The sequence below is a fragment of the Equus asinus genome, chromosome 1, assembly GCF_041296235.1.
Source record: "Equus asinus isolate D_3611 breed Donkey chromosome 1, EquAss-T2T_v2, whole genome shotgun sequence".
Taxonomy (NCBI): Eukaryota; Metazoa; Chordata; class Mammalia; order Perissodactyla; family Equidae; genus Equus; species Equus asinus.
In genome coordinates this window covers 208,625,243-208,646,002 of record NC_091790.1, presented here as the reverse complement: position 1 = coordinate 208,646,002, position 20,760 = coordinate 208,625,243, and the positions used below count along the sequence as shown (strand labels likewise).

Sequence of the window (20,760 nt, the reverse complement as noted above, 5' to 3'; positions counted from 1 at the left end):
ATGCAAACATCCTCAACAAAATATTAGCAAACTGAATACAACAATACATTAAAAGGATCATCCACAATCAAGTGGAATTTATTCCAGTGATGCAGGGATGGTTTAACATCTGCAAATCAATCAATGTGATATACCACATTAACACAATGAAGAATAAAAATCACATGATCATCTCAGTAGATGGAGAGAAAGCATTGACAAGACTCAACATCCATTTAAAAAAATTCTCAATAAAATGGGTATAGAAGGAAAGTAATGCTCAACATAATAAATACTCAACATAATAAACACTCAACATAATAAAGGCCATATAGGACAAACCCACAACCAACATCATAATGGTGAAAAACTGAAAGCTATTCCTCTTAGAACAGGAACAAGAAAAGGGTGCCCACTCTCCCACTCTTATTCAACCTAGTACTGGAAGTCCTAGCCAGAGCAATTAGGCAAGAAAAAGAGATAAAAGGTATCCAAATCAGAAAGGAAGAAGTAAAACTGTCATTATTTGTAGATGACATGACTATATATATATAGAAAACCCTAAAGAATATACCAAAAAAAGCTATTAAAAATAACTAACACAATAAAGTTGTGTGGTACAAAATGAACATATAAAAATCAGTTTTATTTCTATAAATGAATAACAAACTACAGAAAGAGAAATCAAGAATACAATCCCATTTACAATTACAACAAAAGAATAAAATACCTAGGAATAAATTTAACCAAGGAGGTAAAAGACCTGTACACTGAAAACTATAAGACATTGAAAGAAACTGAAGAAGACATAAAGAAATGGAAAGATATTCCATGCTCACAGATTGGAAGAATAACATACAACAAGAATAACATTTTAACATAGTTAAAACATTGTTTTACATATGTTTAGCATAATAAACATAGTAAAACATAGTTAAAATATCCATATTATGTAAAGCAATCTACAGATTCAATGCAATTCCAATCAGAATCCCAAGAACATTTTTCACTGAAATAGAACAAAGAATCCTAAAATTTATATGGAACAGCAAAAGACCCCAAATAACCAAAGCAATCCTGAGAAAAAAGAACAAAGCTGGAGCTATCACACTCCCTGATTTCAAAATATACTACAAAGCTATAGTAATCAAAACAGCATGGTACTGGCAGAAAAACAGACACACAGATAAATGGAAAAGAACTGAAAGCCCCAAAATAAACTCTCACATTCATGGACATATAATTTTGGACAAAAGAGCCAAGAACATATAATGGAGAAAGGAAAGTCTCTTCAATCAATGGTATTGGGAAAACTGGACAGCCACATGCAAAAGAATGGAAGTAGACCATTCTCTTACACCATGCACAAAAATTAACTCAAAATGGATTAAAGACTTAAATGTAAGACCTGAAACCATAAAGCTAAAAGAAAACACAGGCAGTACACTCTTTGACATTGGTCTTGGCAGTATGTTTTTGAATATCATGTCTCCTCAGACAGGGGAAACAAAGGAAAAAATAAATGGGACTATATCAAACTAAAAAGCTTCTGCACAGCAAAGGAAACCATCAACAAAAGGAAAAGACAACTTAGCAATTGGGAGAAAATATTTGCAAATCATATCCAATAAGGGGTTAATATCCAAAATACATAAAGAACTCATACTACTCAACAACAAAAAAAACAAACAACCAGATCAAAACATGGGGAGAAGTCCTGAACAGATATTTTCTAAAGAAGATATACAGATGGCCAACAGACACATGAAAAGATGTTCAACATCACTAATTATTAGGCAAATGCAAATCAAAACTACAGTGAAATATCTCCTCAAACCCATCAGAATGGCTCTTATTAAAAAGACAAGAAATAACAGGTGTTGGAGAGAGTGTGGAGAAAAATGAACCATTGTACACTGCTGGTGGGAGTGCAAACTGGATCAGCCACTATGGAAAACAGTATGGAGATTTCTCACAAAATTAAAAATAGAAATAACGTATGATCCAGCTATTGCACTTCTGGGTATTTATCCAAAGAACACAAAAACACTAATTTGAAAAGATACATGCACCCAATGTTCATTGCAGCATTATTCACAAAAGCCAAGACTTGGAAGCAACCTAAGTGTTTATCAGTGGGTGAATGGATAAAGAATATGTGGTGTATATATATATATATATATATACACACACACACACACAATGGAATACTATTCAGCCATAAAAAGATGAAATCTTGCCATTTGTGACAACATGGATGGACCTTGAAGATTTTGTGCTAAGCAAAATAAGTCAGAGAAAGACAGTTACCATAGGACCTCACTCATATGTGCAAGATAAACAAACAAACATTCGTATACACGGAGAACAGATTGGTGGTTATTAGAGAGGAAGAGGGCAGGGGAAGGGCGAAAGGGGGTAAAGGGGCACATGTTTACGATGACAGATGGCAACTAGAGTTTTGGTGGTGAACACGATGTAGTCTATACAGAAGCTGAAATATAATGTTGTACACCTGAAATTTATATAATGTTATAAAAAAATGTGACCTCAGTTAAAAAAAACAAAGACAAAAAACCAACTCACACAGTGGAATGGACTCTTCCCCAACAAATGCTCCAGGAACAGCTGAGGCCAAGCCTTCTTTATTCCAGGTCCATGGTTTCCCCCAGGAACAGCTGAGTATGAGAGTCTGCACAGCCTGTTGACCCCATGTGTCATTGTCTACTGGCCACCAGAAAGAACCTTGGTGACTGCCTAGCCTAGTCCCACCTTTTCACTTCTCAGATGAGTAGAGCGAGGTCCACAGGGTGAAAGAGTTTTGTGAAGTCTTACTGCGCCATAATGGCAATGCCAGGCTCTGCCCTATGTGGTTGCAGGTTTGATGATCATGTGCCAAACACACTTTCTACACAACAGCTCACAGCGATTACCCTCCCATGTGGACTTACACTTGTAAGTGGTAGGTGTTGCTTTCCTTGTGGAAGAAAGTGAGTTTCAGGGATAACAGCTCATATCTTCACATAGACATTCTCCTCTGTCTTGCTGAAAGACCATTCTGATAAGTTTCCAGGGAAGATCATTTTAGAGAATAAAAGTACATTTCTTGTATAAACATAGCATGTGGGATTCATGCTTACCAAGGGGCCCTGTGTAGTCTGAAGAATGGCCCCCAAAGAATATTTGTTATAATCCCTGGAACCTATAAATGTTACCTTATATAGCAAAACAGACTTTGCAGATGTGATGAAGTTTAGGATCTTGAGTTGGGGGTTATTATAGATTGTCCAGGTGGGCCGTAATGCCACATCACAAATGTCCTTGTGAGAGGGAGATTTGACAGAAACACACAGAGAAGGCAGTGTGACCACAGAGGCAGAGACTGGAGTGATGCAGCCACAGGCCAAGGACTGCAGGCAGCCACCAGAGGCTGGAGGAGGAACAAACAGGTCCCTCTACAGCCTTTAGGGGAAGCGCAGCCCTCCGACACCTCGACTTTGGCCCAGTGAGACACTGGACTTCCTGCCTCCAGAGCCGTGAGAGAATAAATTAGTGTTGTTTTAAGCCCCAAAGATTGTGGTAATTTGTTACAGCAGCCACAGGAAACTAATATCCCATCTTCCTCCAAAATTCTCACAAATGCAGAAAATTCAGATATCGGGCAGCCTCCCCTCAAAAGTTAACACTTCACTTCTAGTGCACTGCTCTCCATCCCGCCACTCACAGGCACCTTCCTGCTTATCATTACACATCAAGTAAAAGCAGGATCTCCTGGCTAACAGTGCCACAGCCCTTCACACGGGAGGTAGCTGACTGAGCCGCCATTCCCATGGGGAGGCTCTCTGAGGGAGTTTCCAGTCCTCTAGGACTGCTAGACCCTCTCAGTTTGCTGTGATCCCAATAATGTCATGAAACAGCACAACTTATGTTCAGTAGTGGGTGAAAGGTTAGAATGTGAACATGAGCTGAAATATGTAAAATGTACGTGACGGAGATGTGGGGGAAACACGAGTGGAGACTGTGGGGTGGGCTCTGTTCAGTGGCTGGAGCCTTTGACTCTATCTTCTCAGGACCCATTCCATATTCCCCTGGACATCAACCAAGAGCTCTTGGTGAGGATCTTTTTCTGCTGGTGTAACCCAAATATACATTTCTCAGGGTTCATATCGAGCCAAAGTAATTTTCTCAAGAAGAAAGTAATTACTTGTTGGGAAACCCAGGAGCTTCCACTGTGACTCTCCTGTTACTGTTTTCTACAGGTAGCACACAGAGTCCTGATCTGTCTACAAACCTTGGACCTGCTTGGTTTAAGGCAAATGACAAAGCAGTTTGTCCTGTAGTTGGAAAACCTCCTTTCAGTTTGGGGCCTCACAAAATTGGCAGTTTTTAGCTTTATCCAGGAAGTGGTCAGAATGCACATCTCCAAATCCTGAAAGTTCCGATGGGGCTGTGCTAGCTCCCACATATCCACACAGCACACCATGCCATGCGCAGTGCCCTCCCACACTGGGGTCTCACCTGCCAGTCCTTGGTTGGCTGTGTGATGTCCTCTGGCCGTAGCACAAGGCGGAGTGCCGGCCGCTGAGCACAAGCCCGGCCTCCTATGCTCCTGCACTTTCACCATGGCCCTGAGGACATTCCTGTCTCTTCTCCAGGACCCTTCTGCCTTCTATGCAGGCCACACTGAGGTAAAGTCATGTGATGGGAATCACCACCTGGCATCGTTCAAAACTTGGACAGCAGTACAGATCTCTGAGATTCCAGAGAAATTGGTATTACTTTTGAAAAAAATTGCATAATAATTTACATGCAGTGAAAAACACTGATCTTAAGTGTACGGTTTGATGAGTTTTGAAAAATGCATTCAACTACATAACCCATACTCCAATGGAGATTAGAACATTTCCGTCACCCAGAAAGTTCCCTCCTGCCCTCACTCTGGCAAGCAGCAGCCATGATTCAGATTTACACCACCACAGGGAATGCTGCCTGCTCTTGGACTTGATGACATGAAATTGCACAGGACTTACTCTTCTCTGTCTGGCTTCTTTCACTCGGTGTTGCATGTATTCGTAGTTCACTCCTCTTGTTTGTTGAGTAGTATTCCATTTTACCAATATATCAAGTTGCTCACCCATAGTATAGGTTTTGATTTAATGTTTGTTTTTTTTTTGCGGGGAAGAGGTGTTCAGAGACTTTCTCTTTGCTTTCATACTTCGGAACCTCTCATTCCATGGTTGGGGACTCATCTGTAGTTCTGCACGTTGCCGAGGGTGACTATCCCAGCCACACATTCAGGAACCAGGAAATGGAATGGAGTGGGTTTGGGGGTCCACTTTGGCAGGCCATAGTGGCATTCTAGCTTGCAAAGGGTTAGAATTAGTTCCCAGTCTCTGTCCTACAGTCCGTAAAAGTGTTAGCATTTGCCTTTCCCAGGTCCACAACTGGTGAATAGCTACAGAGCTTCAGGAGAAGGAAGGAGAGTAAAAGAACATGTGCTGGCGATATTATCTGCATCCTCTCTGAAGCCCCAAGCTCTGTGTTTTGGGTGATCATTAGGAATTGGGTGAGAGGCCATAACTTCACTGTGGAGGTCCACGTTAGATCGTTGTTTGCTAGACTTAGAATTATTTTGGTTAAATAAGCCAAGTAAGAATTTAATAGGCTGCCTGTGTAGTTTGGTCCTATAACCTCCACCTGTTAGGGCTTCCGAGGCTTTTTGAGACCTTTTCTATGGGTACGCCTGCTCCACACTTTTTGTGCCCTCTTGAGAGAGAATTCTGAAGCTTATATGTCTTCTCTTGATCCTGCAGAGCCAGGCCAGGTGCTGACAGCCTCCCTCTTGTTTTCCCTAGGATGGTGCTGCATGCTCAAGTTTATGCGGTTTCTCCCAATTGCACAGAGCTGCGCAGGATCTCTGCAAATGCTCACTAGCCATCTGCAAAGGCTCACTCCTACTGCCCTTGGGGGTGTGCAGCGACAGATGGCCATGGGGTTTGGGTGTGTGGGGGTGAAGTATGGGGCATCGAGGGTGCTCACGGGCCAGTTGGGGGTGTCCACAGGTAAGGTGACCCCAGTTGCGCTCCCAGTGATGTTCACGAAGAGGTAGCTAGGATCCGTGTACCTTTGATACCCTTGAGAGCCCTGGCTGCTGTTCTCCTAGCTGCTCCCACCCAGAGTTCCTCAGCACCCCTCAGCACTCTGGATGGGGTGAGAAAGAAGTGGGTTTCTTTGGCAGTGCCCGACATAGCTGATGAAGCTGGATGCTCACTCACACTCACTTTCCCCCAAGTGAGACATCAGGAACTGGAAAGACTCTCTTGGCCCTGAGCTGTGCTGCCCTGGGGGAGGGGAGGTGGGTGAAGTGAAACTGTGCCACTTCCCTCTCCAGTGCGCCCAGTCTTGGATTTTTTTTCTTTGCTCTAATGTGCTGTAACTTCACTGGACCTCTGGACTTCCTCAGGGTGTGGGTGACTGTAAAAAAATCAGTGTTCTTTGGGGGGAAGACAACAGAAAACTTATTCTGCCATGTTGATGACATCCTGCCCCACTTTTAGTTATCACCAATTGATTACTGTTATCTGGATCTAGTATTTCACTAGGAGTTGCAAAATGGTGATTTTCTAAATCTATCATTCTTTTGCATCAATCGCTTGGAATTTTTCTGCAAAGAACTTTCCTTTAAAAACCATTTGGTTACCTTGAAATATTATTCATGCAGAAAAGTTATGATAAATGCTTTGATTTCTTTATCAATTTTTAGAAGAATGAGTTGGTGCCCTAGCAACTTGTAAAGATTATCAATACTTTTTAGTACCACTCTGAACATTTTTATTTATGTCTGATGAATTTTAATCCATTGCAGTCATTGTTTTTTTAATACTCAAATTTTCCCAGCTTTGGCCAGTAGGAGCCTCTTCAAGTTTGTTGCTGTGGTTCTTTTACATGACTCCAGTCTCCTTTGAAAGTTTCTGTGCCAGGAGCATCTCGATTCTGGAATTCTGCGAGATGCCCTGTGGGACATTCTGGCATGGCTTTGAAATTAGATCTGGCTTCACATTCTGGTTTATCCTCTTACTAGCTGTGAGGATTGAGCAAGTTACATAAACTTTCTGAGACTCACTTTCCTTATCTCTAAAATCTGGGTAATAATACTCGTCTCGTATCAGAAAGATATCAGATATGAAACACCTCTGAAATATAGGAGGTAATAAATATTTACCCTTTCCTTACTTCAGAGGGTATTTCTTGACATCCCTCCTATGCACTGTAGTGTTTTGCTGAGTACTTAGTAGCTGTGTAACAAAACTTACCCACTGATAACTTACACATGGCGTAGTCACTAAGGTGGTGCTGGAGGAGGTATTATTAACGTTTTAAAGTAGGGAGTAAGACTGCATGGCATTCAAACTGGGATTTCCTCTCTACCCCATCCCTAAAGTTACCTGTTGGGAATTAGAGTCCAAATCAAATTCAAAGCTGTGTTCGTTTGGCTCTGCTAATAAACATAATTTGAAGGCTGATTTAGGACTTTAATCCGCCCCCCTGCCCCTGTGGTCTTAGCTCTGCTCCATTTGGTCAGAGAGATACTTGCCTCTTCAAAGGAGACTGCAGTTTAATTACTTAAGGCTTGTATCCTCTACAATCCTCAGGCTGAAAGACAAACTGTAAATAAGGAAGCTCTGTCATGGCAAATGAACAAATGAAGACTGGCTTTGTGGAAACTCCAGTTCTGACATCTGAATGGCAACACTCAGTTACTCTGATTAAAGGTGGCCCAAGGAGACTTGAGCTGGCACGTTTAGGACACATCAGACTGCAGATGGTTGGCTCCCAGTGTGGCCCAAAGCAGAACTGGTCAGAGAACTGAGAGGAGCCCCAGGCTGCCCGCAGCCCTGCACTGAAGGGCTTGGTTTTGGGTGGGCTGGACCTTCTCCTTCTTTGGCTTGGTGGTCCCTGTGGGTCAGGTGCATGAATGCTGGCTGCTAACTTGGGGAGAAGTGGATTATGGGGGTGGATGTCCCAGAGGTGAGGGCAGCACTCAAGGCCCGGATTTGGTCTTCTTCTAGGGCTTTGCCAGGAGACCTTCAGCCAGGATGTCTCCGTGTACCACTTGTCCATCTAGAATATTCTGGGAAAGCACCATAGGATATGAATGTGCTCCAGAAACAGATTGATTAGCCAGATTGTTGGGAGAACATGACTTTCTGCTCAGTTTAAATTTTGGTGAAGTAAGATTAATGCCTGTTGCTTCAGACCTTCCCTCGTCTACTTTTCTGACTCTAAGTAAAAGAAAGAACACTGATTTAAATATGAAGTCCCAGGAGCCACAGGCAATCCCCAGGGGGCAGCTTCGACCATTTCCAGCCTGTGTCACTCTGCTGTAACCCACATTCCAGGACAGAGCATCTGCCTGGCCTCATTCAAGCCCAAGCCTTTACCTGGTGGCACATCGTGATGGACAGGTATTCACGGGGAGAAGTCCCACAAAGACAAGCTGGAGTGCTGTTGACGTCACGGGAACAGTGCTGTGCAGACAACACCAGCTCCACATCACTCAGGATCAGAACGCTCTTACCATGTGTTCACTGGCAAAGTGCTGATGACACAACACCACAACATGCTCAGCCCAATTCTTCTGAGCTTTGGGGTCCAGGAGCAATACTGGGGGAGCGCTGGACAGAACTGTCACTCTCTGGGAGCCAGGGAGGTGTGCTGCAGAGGGCAGGGGATCCACTCTGGACAAGACCTCAAGGAGTAGCAGGTAGGTTCCTGGTGACGTGCCAGTGCTGAGTGGCAGGCAGCCTTGTGGGGCACCTGTCTCTGCAGCAGTGGAGGTGGGAACGGTTCACTCCCAGCCCTACAGACGGGGCTCAGTGAACATCGGGCTGGCAGCCCACAGGCCAACTCAGGAGGCCCCTCTCCTTGGGGTATGGCCGCCTGCTTTCCCTCACGGATGGAACTAGACCATCAGATGACTCACACCCAAGTTCGCTGTTCAAATAGAGACCCGGGCTGTGTTTAAATGAAGAAAAATAGCCAACTAAAAATGGCCAATCTGGCAGTTTTGACTGCTTTAGTCAGTAATTCAAATTTCATCACAGTTGACCAGACTATTATGCCATTCAGCAAGAGCCAAACTGTATGCCTACAATGAATAATTTGAGGATATTTGTTAGCACATGTTCAGGCACCTTTGCTCACATGCTGCCTCTCTGCATGCGCTAAAACCTCACCTCAAATGCCCCTTCTTTAGAAAGCTGTTTCTGATCAAGTGGAAGCCCAGTGAGCATTTCAACCTAGCACAGTGAACATCCCAGCCTTCCACCTGGAGGAGGAGAGTGCCAGGACACATTCAGTGCTGTTGACGCAGTGAAAGCCTGGGGCATTCATGACTGAGCCTTCTCCCCCAGCTCTCATACTCACCACCCCACTGAATCCCCTGCAGCTCTGCTGTTTTGTGTTTTTTTCCTTTTGACACAGAGAACCGGAGGCCTAGTTGCCCCATTTAAAATACTTTCTGGGGCCAGCCTCGTGGCCAAGTGGTTAAGTTGGCACCCTCTGCTTTGGCAGCCCAGGGTTTTACAAGTTTGGATCCTGGGTACGGACATGGCACTGCTCATTAGGTCATGCTGAGGCGGTGTCCCACATGCCACAACTAGAGGGACCCACAGCTAAAAAATATACAACTATGTACTGTGGGGATTTGGGGAGAAAAAACAGGAAAAAAAAAAAAGATTGGCAACAGTTGGTGGTTCAGGTGCTAACCTTAAGAAAAAAACAAAATATTTTCTGGTCCTAATTAGATGTCACAGTTATTCTCGTCAACTCTGATATAATCCAGAGCACTCACTGATACGGTCAAAACCATCAGGGTGGCCAATAGTTTGATCTCTCACCACTCAGCAACATTCAAGGCCACAGAACTGGTGCATGTGAGATGCTAGGATCTGAGCCCTGACCTTCTGACTTCAAGCCCCTGGGTTCTCTCTGGGAGTTCCACTCTACTCACCTCAGGCAGACAGGAGGCCCTTGAAGGAAGCCCAGCTCCAATGCTGTATTTGACCTTGAAAATCTCCTTAGAAGTCATTCCTTGACCTATGACTGCAAATATGTTTTAACTGTGAACTGTAAGATTGCACCACATACTGCCCCTGGCATGCTATGAGGGTATATCACAAATATTAGCAAGTGAGACAATAATAGATTAAATAAATAATGGATTAAATGATTTTATAAGTAGAAAAGCACAAAGCATAAATAAATGTAGGGGACACCCTTGGCCTAAAGGGCCCAGGGATTAAGCATATGTTTTGAGTGAATGCTGTACACCTAGTGGACAGATACATGTATATGTGTGCCTTGTATAGCATTTAATCATGTTCTTATACATACACGTAGGCACGTGCACCCAGCACACCAAATACATGTGCATGAGTGCATGCACACGTACACACCCACACACATATGTGCAGTTGCACACACATGTACACACGCACACATGCACGCACGGGTGCACACACATGCACAGCTCGTGTATCAGGGTCAAAGACTGGGAATTCCTGGTGTGATGATCTATCTAGCTAGCATTCCAGAAGGAGCCATGCACAGCTGTCCTCCAGGTCAGAAATCTGGGCTACCTCAGATTTAGTTCTGGAACCTAGCCCCATTCTTTCTTCCTTCCTTCCACATTCTCCATTTCTCTGCCTTTAACTTCCTGTCGTTTCGGCAGAGCTAAGGTTTTGTGGCTTGTCAAGTACAGCCCAGGACTGGTGTGCTCTGGTCAAATTCAGTGCTGAGACCAGAAGGAATGGGCAGCGGCTTCCACCCTCTTTCCTACGCCACCTGGTGAATTTTGTGCTTCTTCTCAGTGCCTTTGTTACTATAATCTCGCAATCCCTCTTGTGCCTCTCTGGTTTTCCATTTTGCCTTTCCTGGGGCAAACTTTGCTACAACTTTGCTTCGACCCTGTCAGAATTCCGGAGCTGGGGCCTTGGAGTGAAGCAGGATCTGGTTCAGGAAACCACTGTCAACAGCAGCCAGTCAAACAATGAAAGAACAAACAATCCCAGGCCCTTTCCGTGAGACCTGTTTAACAATGCCAAGGAACAGGAGACACCCACCCCAAAAGTAAACAGTCCTCCAGGATACAGGCACAGGAGGAGCCCTAAGCTCCTCCAAGTCTTTCACAATGTCCACTACAAATGCCAATGGATTCTGCCAGTGGCAGAGGCCCAGCAGTCTCCAACTTGTGGGCACGGATAGGCTTTTTGGTTCTTGGACAGATGGCTCCCTCTCCAGTGTGAATGTAGTGACTCGCATTTAAGCAGGCATTTGGTTACGTAGACCCTCACCTACAACAGAAAAATGGAGTTAGGTATTTGGAAACAGATCCTTCCACATCACAAAGTGATGTCACTGAACAGAGTTGTATGTCCTGCCCTCTTGCTTCTGAATCACCTCCTGGGCCCTGGCATTAATGAGCTTTACCTTCCAGCCCATTTTGATCTTATTTCTCTTTTTTCCTATTGTTTCTGTCACCAAATTTACCACCAGTTGGCTCTCCGGACCTCTGAGGATAGACATGCCTGTCCAAGCCATCTGCCAACGTCTCCTCCCCGTTTGGCCTCCCACCTTCACCAAGGTGGATCTCTCATGCTCTGAGCCCACATTTGGGGTAAGCCCTGTGTGCTCACATTGTGGCTTGTGGTGTGGTGTAATCAAGCTGAGGAATGAGTGTCTTGCAGCCTTTCTCAGAGTGTGAGAATGAATCGTCTCATTGATGAATTCTACTCAAGGAGTCCCATTTGCTTTGAGGTGAGAGCAGCAGGGTGCTAACCTGGAGTCAGGCTACTAAGAATAACACAAGGAATAAAGAAACCCAAGTCTACTGAAAAGCCCCTTCACCACCCTTTTCCCCTACCCGTTGTGGGATCTGGAGGTTACAAACAGCCAATTGTCCATGCAGCAGGAGGAAGAAAAGTCACTGTGGGGCGATGACTGCTGCTGCTCTCTCAGGCAAAGGGACAGACAGAGCATGCTGAGCAGGTGGGGAGAGGGAGGGACCCTGCAGGGAGGGCAGTGGCCGTCTGGGGATGCAGGGCATCAGCAAAGGGGGAACTGTGGGGCAGTCAGACCCAATATTCAATTCCAACTGGAGATGGGCTCTGCTGAGTCCCAACTCCCTCGCCATCACCCTTAACCCCAAAGTGTGCACAGGTAGCCTTGTCGGGAGTGGTAAGGGGCACACACAGGCTGGCTGACGAGGGCCAGGCAGCGAGAACCCAGAGGGATGGGCAGGAGCGGAAATGAGAGCTGACCTTGGGTGAGTGGGATCCACAGGGGTCAGAGGAGGCTCAGGCCACTGCCAACGCTGAAGCAGGCGGGGGACTGGGGTCCCTGGCAGGGCCACAAGAGACGACGACGAAGACAACGATGGAGGAGATTGGCCTGGGGTGAGATGTGGGGAGCACACACACACCACACTCGCATAATACGACCATACTCTACATCCTCACCCCCCACACCCACTCACAGCGCGCACGCACACCCCACCTCTCTCTGACACACTCACACACAGAGCCCCCTCTGATGCCTTCTGCCCCCGGGGACCCTCACAGCCGCGCCTTTAGGAAGTAGCACAGGGTCCTCAGGGGCCCCTCTGGGCCTGGCCACAGGGAGGAGGGAAGGACCCAGGCGGACCCCACCTCCGGGCCTCGTCCCCGCTATGGAGCCCTGACCCGCCAACCGAGCGCAGAGCGCAGGAGGGGCTTCCACAGCTCCAGGTTAGCCTCCCGCAGGCCCCTTCTCTCCAGGCTGAGGACCCCGCACGGCTGTTCCTCCGTCCCCTTCCAGGGGCCGCGACACCGCCCGCGCTTCAGGCGAGCTTCGACCGGGTCTGCACCTGCGGGGACACAGATGGTCATTCACATTCAAACGCAGCAAAGCTCAGTGAGAGCCGGAACTGGCTCCTGGGCCGCGCCGTCCACGCCTCAAGTGCCGCCAGGCCCGCGTGGTCGTGACGCCGCGTGTCACAGCCCCGTGGCACCTGCCCAGCCGAGCAGAGAGGGTTCGCGCCGTTCCGTCCCAGGCCCCGGACGTCTGCAAGCGGGGCAGTGCGACTCCCGAGAAAGCCGGGGCAGAGGGGCCCGAAGAGGAAGACCGGCTGGGACTACCGAGGCGCGACGCCCGTCCGACTCGGAGGCAGCGCGGGGCCAGGCGCGGGGACGTCGGGGGGCGTGGCCGGCGGGCGAACGCACGTCGTGGGGCGTGCCCGGCGCATCGGGGGCGTGGCAGGGGGCGTGTCGGGGGCGGGGCCGGCGGCGCTGTCCGGTGCTGAAGCTTCGGCGGCGCCAGGCGCGCAGGGAGGAGCCGCCGCCATGGACTGAGCGCCGCCTGCCCGCCCGCCAGCGGACATGGGGCCGCCGCTCGCGCTCCTGCTGCTGCTGCTTCTACTGCCGCGCGGCCCGCCCGCCGCCCCCGCGACCCGCGCCCGGCCACTCCCGGGGCTTCTGGGTGAGTGGGGGGGGGGGGTCAGAGGTCGGGAGGGGAGGGGGCGCCTGAGTGAGTGAGGGGGCGGGGGAAAGGGGGTACCTCAGTGAATGAGGGGGTTGGAGGCAGGGGGCGCCTGAGTCAGTGAGGGTATGGGAGAGGGACGCCTCAGTGAGTGAGGAGATAGGGGGAGGGGCGTCTGTGTGAGTGAGGGGAAGGGGGAGGGACGCCTGAGTGAATAATGGGGGAGGGGCGCTTGAGCGAGTGAAGGGGCGGGGGAGGGGTGCCTGAGTGAATGAGGGGCGCGGGAGGGGCGCCTGAGTGAATGTGGGTGTTGGAGGCAGGGGGCGTCTGTGTGAGTGAGCACAAGGGGGAGGGACGCCTGAGTGAGTAATGGGGGAAGGGCGCGTGAGTGAGTGAAAGGGGGAGGGTCGCCTGAGGGAGTGAGGGGGCGGGGGGGGGGGAGGGTCGCCTGAGGGAGTGAGGGGGCTGGGGGAGGGTCGCCTGAGGGAGTGAGGGGGCGGGGGGGGGAGGGTCGCCTGAGGGAGTGAGGGGGCTGGGGGAGGGTCGCCTGAGGGAGTGAGGGGGCGGGGGGGGGGGGGGAGGGTCGCCTGAGGGAGTGAGGGGGCGGGGGGGGGGAGGAGGGTCGCCTGAGGGAGTGAGGGGGCGGGGGGGGGGGCGGAGGGTCGCCTGAGGGAGTGAGGGGGGTGGGGGAGGGTCGCCTGAGGGAGTGAGGGGCGCGGGGCAGGGGTTGGGGGGCTCCCTAGAGCTGAGAGGGGCTTGGCCCAGACCCCTCCCGGTGCTCGCGCGCGATGCTGAGCGGGACTCGCGCCTGCCTCAGCGTCCTCCGCCAGCGGCCGGCGTCCCCTGGTCCCCTCCCCTGGTCTCCTCCCCCGAGGCCCCTGCCCGAGCGCTCCGCGCTCGCAGACGCGCGGCCTCAGCCCCTCCCGCCTCGGCGTGGGGATGGGCGCCGCCAGCGCCCTTGGCGACCGGCTGGGGTGGGGTGCGCCCGCCGCGTGTTCGAGCCGCGTGCGCCGCGGGCGGGCGGTGCCGCACCGGGAGGCCGCCCACTTGGACAGGACCCGCCCGCGCGGCCTGGGGCGACCGAGAGGGGACGCGCGGCCGGGGGTCTTCTCTCTCACCCAGCCCTCCGCGCCGCGCCGATCCTGCCCTGCCTCAGCCTCCCATCTGCGTCTTCACCGCGTGGACCCTCTACCGCCATCCTTGTAATCAGACATTTTCCTTCTGACAGAAGTGGAAGGAAGAGGGAAGGGGAAGTGTTCCTGACGGGCTGAGCCCGGAGTTAGCTCTCTTCGGACACGGCCTTTTAAATTTTAACCCAGGAAGTGGCTGTCCCCCGTACCTCCCTCCTTTCTAATCTCGTTTGTTAAGGAGATTTACCGTAAAGCTCAGGTTTGAGCTTCAAGGCCAAGATTATCAAACGTAATGGATTAGAATAATAGGTGTTAAAAGAGTGAGTGCGAATTTAGGTGCATGGTGGTGGAGCGAGGACTCAGCTCAGCCACCCTGACCCCGCTCCCATCCCGGGCTTGCCCTTCTCATCTCCAGTGGGCTTCACCTTCCCGTCCCAGACAGGAACTGCAGGGAGAGGTGTGTGAACAGTCTCCCCAGATTCCTGGCTAAGCAATTTCTCCCTTGCTTTCCTTGTTTCCTCGCACACTCCCTGGCCTGGTGGGCAGTGTGGCACAGCGTGGCAGTTAGAGCCAGAGCTGGTGCTTGGAAGGGACATCCTTGCTTCCTGGGGTGGAGTTCAGGGGTAGAGTGGTGATTCCTGTACCCCACATCCTGGAGTGCTGTTGTCAGACTTACTGGGTGTCCTGAGGGCCACTCCACACACACATCATCCTTGTTAGGTGAGCCCTGCTTGGGGAGGCTTGGGGCCTCGCTTGTTCTGGCTTGACCTTCAGGACCTTGCTCCAAACCAGCTATGAAGGCTGAGCTGTGCACCAGTACTGTTACTGGACTGTGTTCCTTCTTTCCTGCGGCTTGAACAGGTGTGTTACCTCGTGTGTGAGCTGTTTGCTCAGCTGGCCAGAAACCACCCTCCACATACACATAGGTCATGGAGAACCAGAGTGAGCTGATCTCAGCCACTCTGTGTTCCAGAGAAGGTGGCTTCTATGAGATGAGCAGGAGGTTGGTTCTTGACTACTCTCTTTGCATTATAATTGCCGGTTTATAGCATTTTGCTGAAATCACAGAGAAAGGAAGAAGGGGGAGGTGGCTGATGCAGGGAGCTAAGGAAAACTCAAAAGATGGGAAGTATATGAAGAGAAGAAAATCGCGAGACTGTCTTGAACAAAGCTGCCTGATGCAGCAATGGTATTTTAGCTAGAAGCACAATTGAATCATATCCTTGAAAAGAGATGCCTTATTCCTCTTCCGTTCAGGGTGTGCCCCAAGGGAGCCTCCTGGTCACAGTCTTTGTGTGGGACAACATTGGGGGCCCAGACATCATAAGAACTGTTTCAAGGACTTCAGGTGATAGGTTTAACCTGCTACATTCCCTGTTTGATTGGAAATTGCTTGGTGCTATATCCAGATAGTGAGAGGTGTGGTCTTCCCATTTTGAGACCCAACCTGGGATAGCGTGTAGCCTTGTTTACCTTTATAAGCTCTCTACATCCTTGTCCATGTAGCCTTCCTATCCCTGCAACATCTTCACCCAGAGTGCTGCTGCCATATCCTCAGAATTCTCGTAAGCAGTCTCTAGAAAGTATAGGGGGAGCCGTGGTCACCCGTGAGGGGCATATGCTGCCATTTTTCTCTTTCTTTAGCCATCTGCATCTTGTTTGATAATGGTCACACCAACTACATTGTTCCAAATAATGAGGCACAATGGAAGATGCACCCAGAGACCTTAAATCTGGCCTCAACCATGTCACTTGTAATCTATTTATTTAGCTATCAATACAACCTCAGGTTGAGGCCTACAGAACACACATGGTTCCTGGAGATTTGAGTATTTGCTCTTCGCTTACATTATAAGTTGTAGGTTAAAAAGAGGGGTCAGTTGTTACTAAGAACTAAGACCAGTTCTTTCTGAACAGGGTGCCTTGCTTTGAGCCAGGGGACTCGTTACATTTGGATAGTAAAAGAGCGTTTGATGAAACCTTAGATCAACAAAACTCCCATATCTGAGTTATTCTCATTGCTCTGAGACACGCTCCATGACACCATCTTATTTTCACAATAGCCATTAGCAGCATCCCGATGGCGGTGGATGTCCCACCTCTCCCTTTCTTCAAGGGCGTGCTTTCCCCTGATCGCTTGAGCTTCCTGCCCTTGCACCACGCGTTTTGCCTGTGTCTTTTCTGTGCAAAGGCTCCCTTATGGCACTTAGTGTGCCATTGTCTGTGATATTATTGTCAGAGGTGAATGGGGCAGGAATATGGCACCCCTTTTCGATGATATGATTCAACTTTTTTCTTGTAGCCAAAATACTATTACTGTGTCAGGCAGCATTGTCCCTGACAGTTTCACAATTCTCTTTGTATACTTCCATCTTTGAGTTTTTCTTTGCTCTTTCCTTCTGCTTTTTTCTGTGATTTCAGTACATCCTTTTGTTAGTTAGGTGTTCAGCACTTTTCTCTAATTCTGACTTGAATGTAAGCCCTTTGAATTTAAGCCATTCTTCGGTTACAGGGAGGCCAGTTTGTACACCTCAGGCAGCCCTATGTTTATAAGGGCCATCATATCAAAGATCTTCCTCCTTTTGCTGAGGAAATATGAATTTCATTTGCCAAAGGATAGAGTCAACCTTTCATGCAAATTTTGCTTGGAGAATACAAAGTCAAACCTAACCAACATACCTAGCTTTGAAGACAAGTGTTTGTTTTCCTCCTTTGTTTTTGCCGCCCTCTTCCCTTTTGCCCACACATATTTTTCGTTCATAGTAAGCCCCCATGCGGAGCTGGGAAGGAAAGAGCAGCCAGGAGCAGGAGTAGGCTTTGTGGACTAGATGGCATGATTGTTAATTGTGAAACCAAAGCCCCCTTCCTGCCATAAAAGCACAAATCCATCTTTGCTTCTTGGAGTCCGGAGCCTTTGATTCTGTTGGTTGTATGGTAATGACAGCCTTCCCCTCCCCCAGAGCCGGAGCCCTGCTGCCTTCTCTGCTGTGAGCACTTCTCTGCCTGTTGTCTCTTCTCTCTCCTGTTCTGGCTCCTTCAGCCTCAGGTGCTGATGTCCCCATGCAGAAGGATTGGGATGCATGGAAAACCCAGGGCTTCTGGGAAAAGGAGGTGCCAGACAATGCGGTCACCCACGAGACCAGATGCATTGGGTGGAATTGTGACGTGGCTGTCCCCTGTGTCCAGAGATGGCAGTTAAATGTGTCAGACTTGGAAGGAATGTGCGGGGAGTAAAAGAAGTTTTTAAATGACTTTCTTTCTATGCTAAGCTTAGCTGTGCATCTCAGCTCTTTTTGTGCCTGGGTACCAATATCATCATCAGTGGTGCCCACCGAGCAGGTACAGGGCATGTGCTAAATTTGTAGTAGTCTGCCTTCTACTTTCCTCCATGGTGATGTTGGGCCCACGGCAGCACGCAAGCCAGGGATTTCTGTGTGCCATGAAATGTGCAGACTTGTTGGATCCCTGGCTTCCATGAAGAATGGTGATAGCAGTGCGGTGAATCTGCAGCTCAGGCTGAAATATGTGACTCAAAGCTCTTCACCCCAGGACATATGTTTTGATGAACTCTGTAGCTATCATTGATTCTTTTACATGATGATAATTTCTGCATTCTGGGTTTATTTTGTTACGTTTTTTACATGCAGTATTACCTAATTTGTGAATACTGTTATTCACCCACTTTTCTTTGGATTTTTCAAAGTTAGGAATAGGGGGTGGGGAAGAGTAGTAAAGTATGAAGGAGAGGTGGGGTCAGCTGGGCTATCATTATATACGGTTTTATTAAGAAAAGTTTCCATTACTGTGACCTCTTGGGACCTTACCTTAGAATTTCAAAATTCCTTATGAAAAACTATTTATAACTAAATGTGGAAAAAACTAAAAATAACCCTCTTGCTTTGGGTGGAAGATATTTAAGACATGCCTGGGTATATGCAAATATTGCTAGTTTAAGGATTCCTTGTGTATAGAGAGGTGAAAAAGAGCTTAAGAACTGGGCAGAAAGGGTTTTCATCCAGATGTATCCTGAGGTAGATGGGGCCCAGAGAGGCTCAGTTAACTAATAACCTATCTTATCTCTTCTGACAAAGATGTTTCGTTTCCCAAGAAAGCCAACAGCTGAATTCATGGCAGATAACCCTCTGCTCCACATAAAAGCACCTGGCAGCTATTTTCACATTAGTCTAAATTGACCTTCATAAATGTAGACCCAGCTGGACTTATTTTTTAATCTTGGTTGATAGGAAGCCAGAAACCCAAGAAGCAGAACACAGTCAATGCACTTTTTCTGCTGCCTGGAAACAGAGTTTGTTGAAGGAAGACGGAATTTTTTTCTCTTAAATTGTGCTGTCTCTAACTGCTCTGCCCAACCACTATTTCAATATCTAGGGCAGGAAGTGAAGAGGTGTGGTTCTAGAAACACTTGTTCACATATTAAGTAACTTTTTGTTTGTTAGTTGGTTTCTGCACTTATAAGTAGGTGACTCCATTATTCTAAGAAACTAGACTTTGGACTAGAGGTGCTGATGTTTGAAACATCAGGTTGCTCTGTCTTTAAAATGGTCTCTGGGGACTGGCCACATGGCTTCGTGGTTAAATTCAGCGTGCTCTGCTTTGGTGGGCTAGGTTCGGTTCCTGGGTGTGGACCTATAGCACTTGTTGGCAGCCATGCTATGGCAGTGATGCACATACAAAATAGATGGAAGAATGGCCTGGATGTTAGCTTAGGGCGAATCTTCCTCAAGCAAAAAGAGGAAGATTGGTAACAGATGTTAACTCAGCGCCAATTTTCCCCACCAAAAAACCCCCCAAAAACCCCAAAAACCCAAAGGCCTCTGTGTATATGATGTGAAAAAAATAAGCAAGCCCTTTAGGGTTTTGTGATGATCACTCAGTGTTAACTCTCCTGTATGGAGGTAGATAAGAGGGCATTTTACTTATTTTGTTTTTATATATTCCCTCCAGTAGTATTGACTTGATTCAGAAAGGCAGGGACAGTTCCTCTCAGCACCAGTGACTAGTGATGGTTTCCATTAGGATGGTTCAAGCCATGGCAGGAGGGAGGGAATGGATGAGCTAATAGTTATGAAACAGTTCAGGGTGCTTTCTCTTTTTAATTTGATTAAAAATGATCATACAGTGAAATTGACTTTTTATTTTGGTATACCATTCTATGTATAGATTTTAAGGACAGGTTATAGAACAGTTTCATCACCCCGTCACTGCCTGGTGCTCTCCCTTTGTAGTGACAGCCTGCCTCTCCCTTTGTAGCAACCCCTGGAGCTCTCCACGTCTGGTTACTTGTACTCCCCAGAATAACCTTGACAGGTGAGCATTTCTATCTCCATTTTACAGATTGGAAGGCAGGCTTGGAGTGGCTAAGCAGCATATTATAGGATACCCAGTGCTGGGATTGGGTCCTAGGTCTGTGCCCTTCAGAGTCTCCTTTTGTTTCCAGTGGGTGATGCTAGGATGGGGCAGGGATAGTTCTGTAGGATGCAGGTCCTAGCAGAAGGATTCTGTGTGTTGTTAGAACATACTTCCCCAACTCTACAAGAACAGGGATGTCTGCCTCTTACTGTTGTAGGGACAGAGGTGGTTTTCATATGTCAAATTGTCTTTCTCTAAGGAGCTTCAGAACCTCTAGGCTTGTTAGGCCTGTTCCAAGAGAATTTGAAAATGCCCTTTGGCCTTGGAGGGGCCAAATTTTGATTTTTTCAAATCAAACTTTGATTTTCTGAGTTGGGTTTTGTTTTGGGTGTCAGGTTCAATTACAGATGGTGTTGGACTTATGATGGTTTGACTTAACAATGTTTCGACTTTGCAATGGTGTGAAAGCAATACTCACTGAAACTGTGCTTTGAATTTTGAAGTTTGATCTTTTCCTGGGCTAGTGATATGCATGCGGTCAGATACTCTCTTGTGATGCTGGTAAGGGGCAGCGAGCCACAGCTCCCAGTCAGCCACACAATCATGAGGGTAAACAACTGATACACTTAGAACCATTCTGCACCCATACAACCATTCTGTTTTTCACTTTCAGTACAGTATTCAATAAGTTACATGAGATGTTCAGCACTTTATTATAAAATAGGCTTTGTGTTAGGTGGTTTTGCCCAACCGTAGGCTAATGTAA

At 48.0% G+C, this 20,760-nt stretch overlaps 1 protein-coding gene and 1 long non-coding RNA gene across 7 annotated transcripts in view; one reads left to right on the top strand and one right to left on the bottom strand.

The window, feature by feature from the left end:
- Window positions 1-9,048: 9,048 nt before the first annotated feature.
- Window positions 9,049-14,750, bottom strand: LOC106824284 (uncharacterized). Of its 3 annotated transcripts, XR_011505698.1 has the most exons (5): window positions 13,028-13,201; window positions 12,687-12,883; window positions 12,300-12,429; window positions 11,676-11,829; window positions 9,049-11,333 (listed from the first exon to the last, which is right to left on the bottom strand). It is a non-coding gene; the product is annotated as an uncharacterized lncRNA (long non-coding RNA). The 3 variants fall into 3 exon arrangements; XR_011505699.1 differs by lacking the exon at window positions 11,676-11,829 and having other exon boundaries at window positions 10,197-11,333; window positions 13,155-13,259; XR_011505701.1 differs by lacking the exons at window positions 11,676-11,829; window positions 13,028-13,201 and adding an exon at window positions 14,613-14,750 and having other exon boundaries at window positions 10,335-11,333; window positions 12,728-12,883.
- The window catches only part of PTPRN2 (protein tyrosine phosphatase receptor type N2), a 945,556-nt gene continuing 938,069 nt past the window's right edge, over window positions 13,274-20,760 (top strand). For 2 of the 4 annotated variants that reach the window (XM_070516912.1, XM_070516913.1), the window contains exon 1: window positions 13,291-13,494. In XM_070516912.1, coding sequence (XP_070373013.1) covers window positions 13,395-13,494 — 100 coding nt within the window. In that variant the 5' untranslated portion in view covers window positions 13,291-13,394. Of the gene's footprint in view, window positions 13,495-20,760 lie in introns of all 4 variants that reach the window. The other 2 variants (XM_044747547.2, XM_070516905.1) reach the window with 2 other exon arrangements.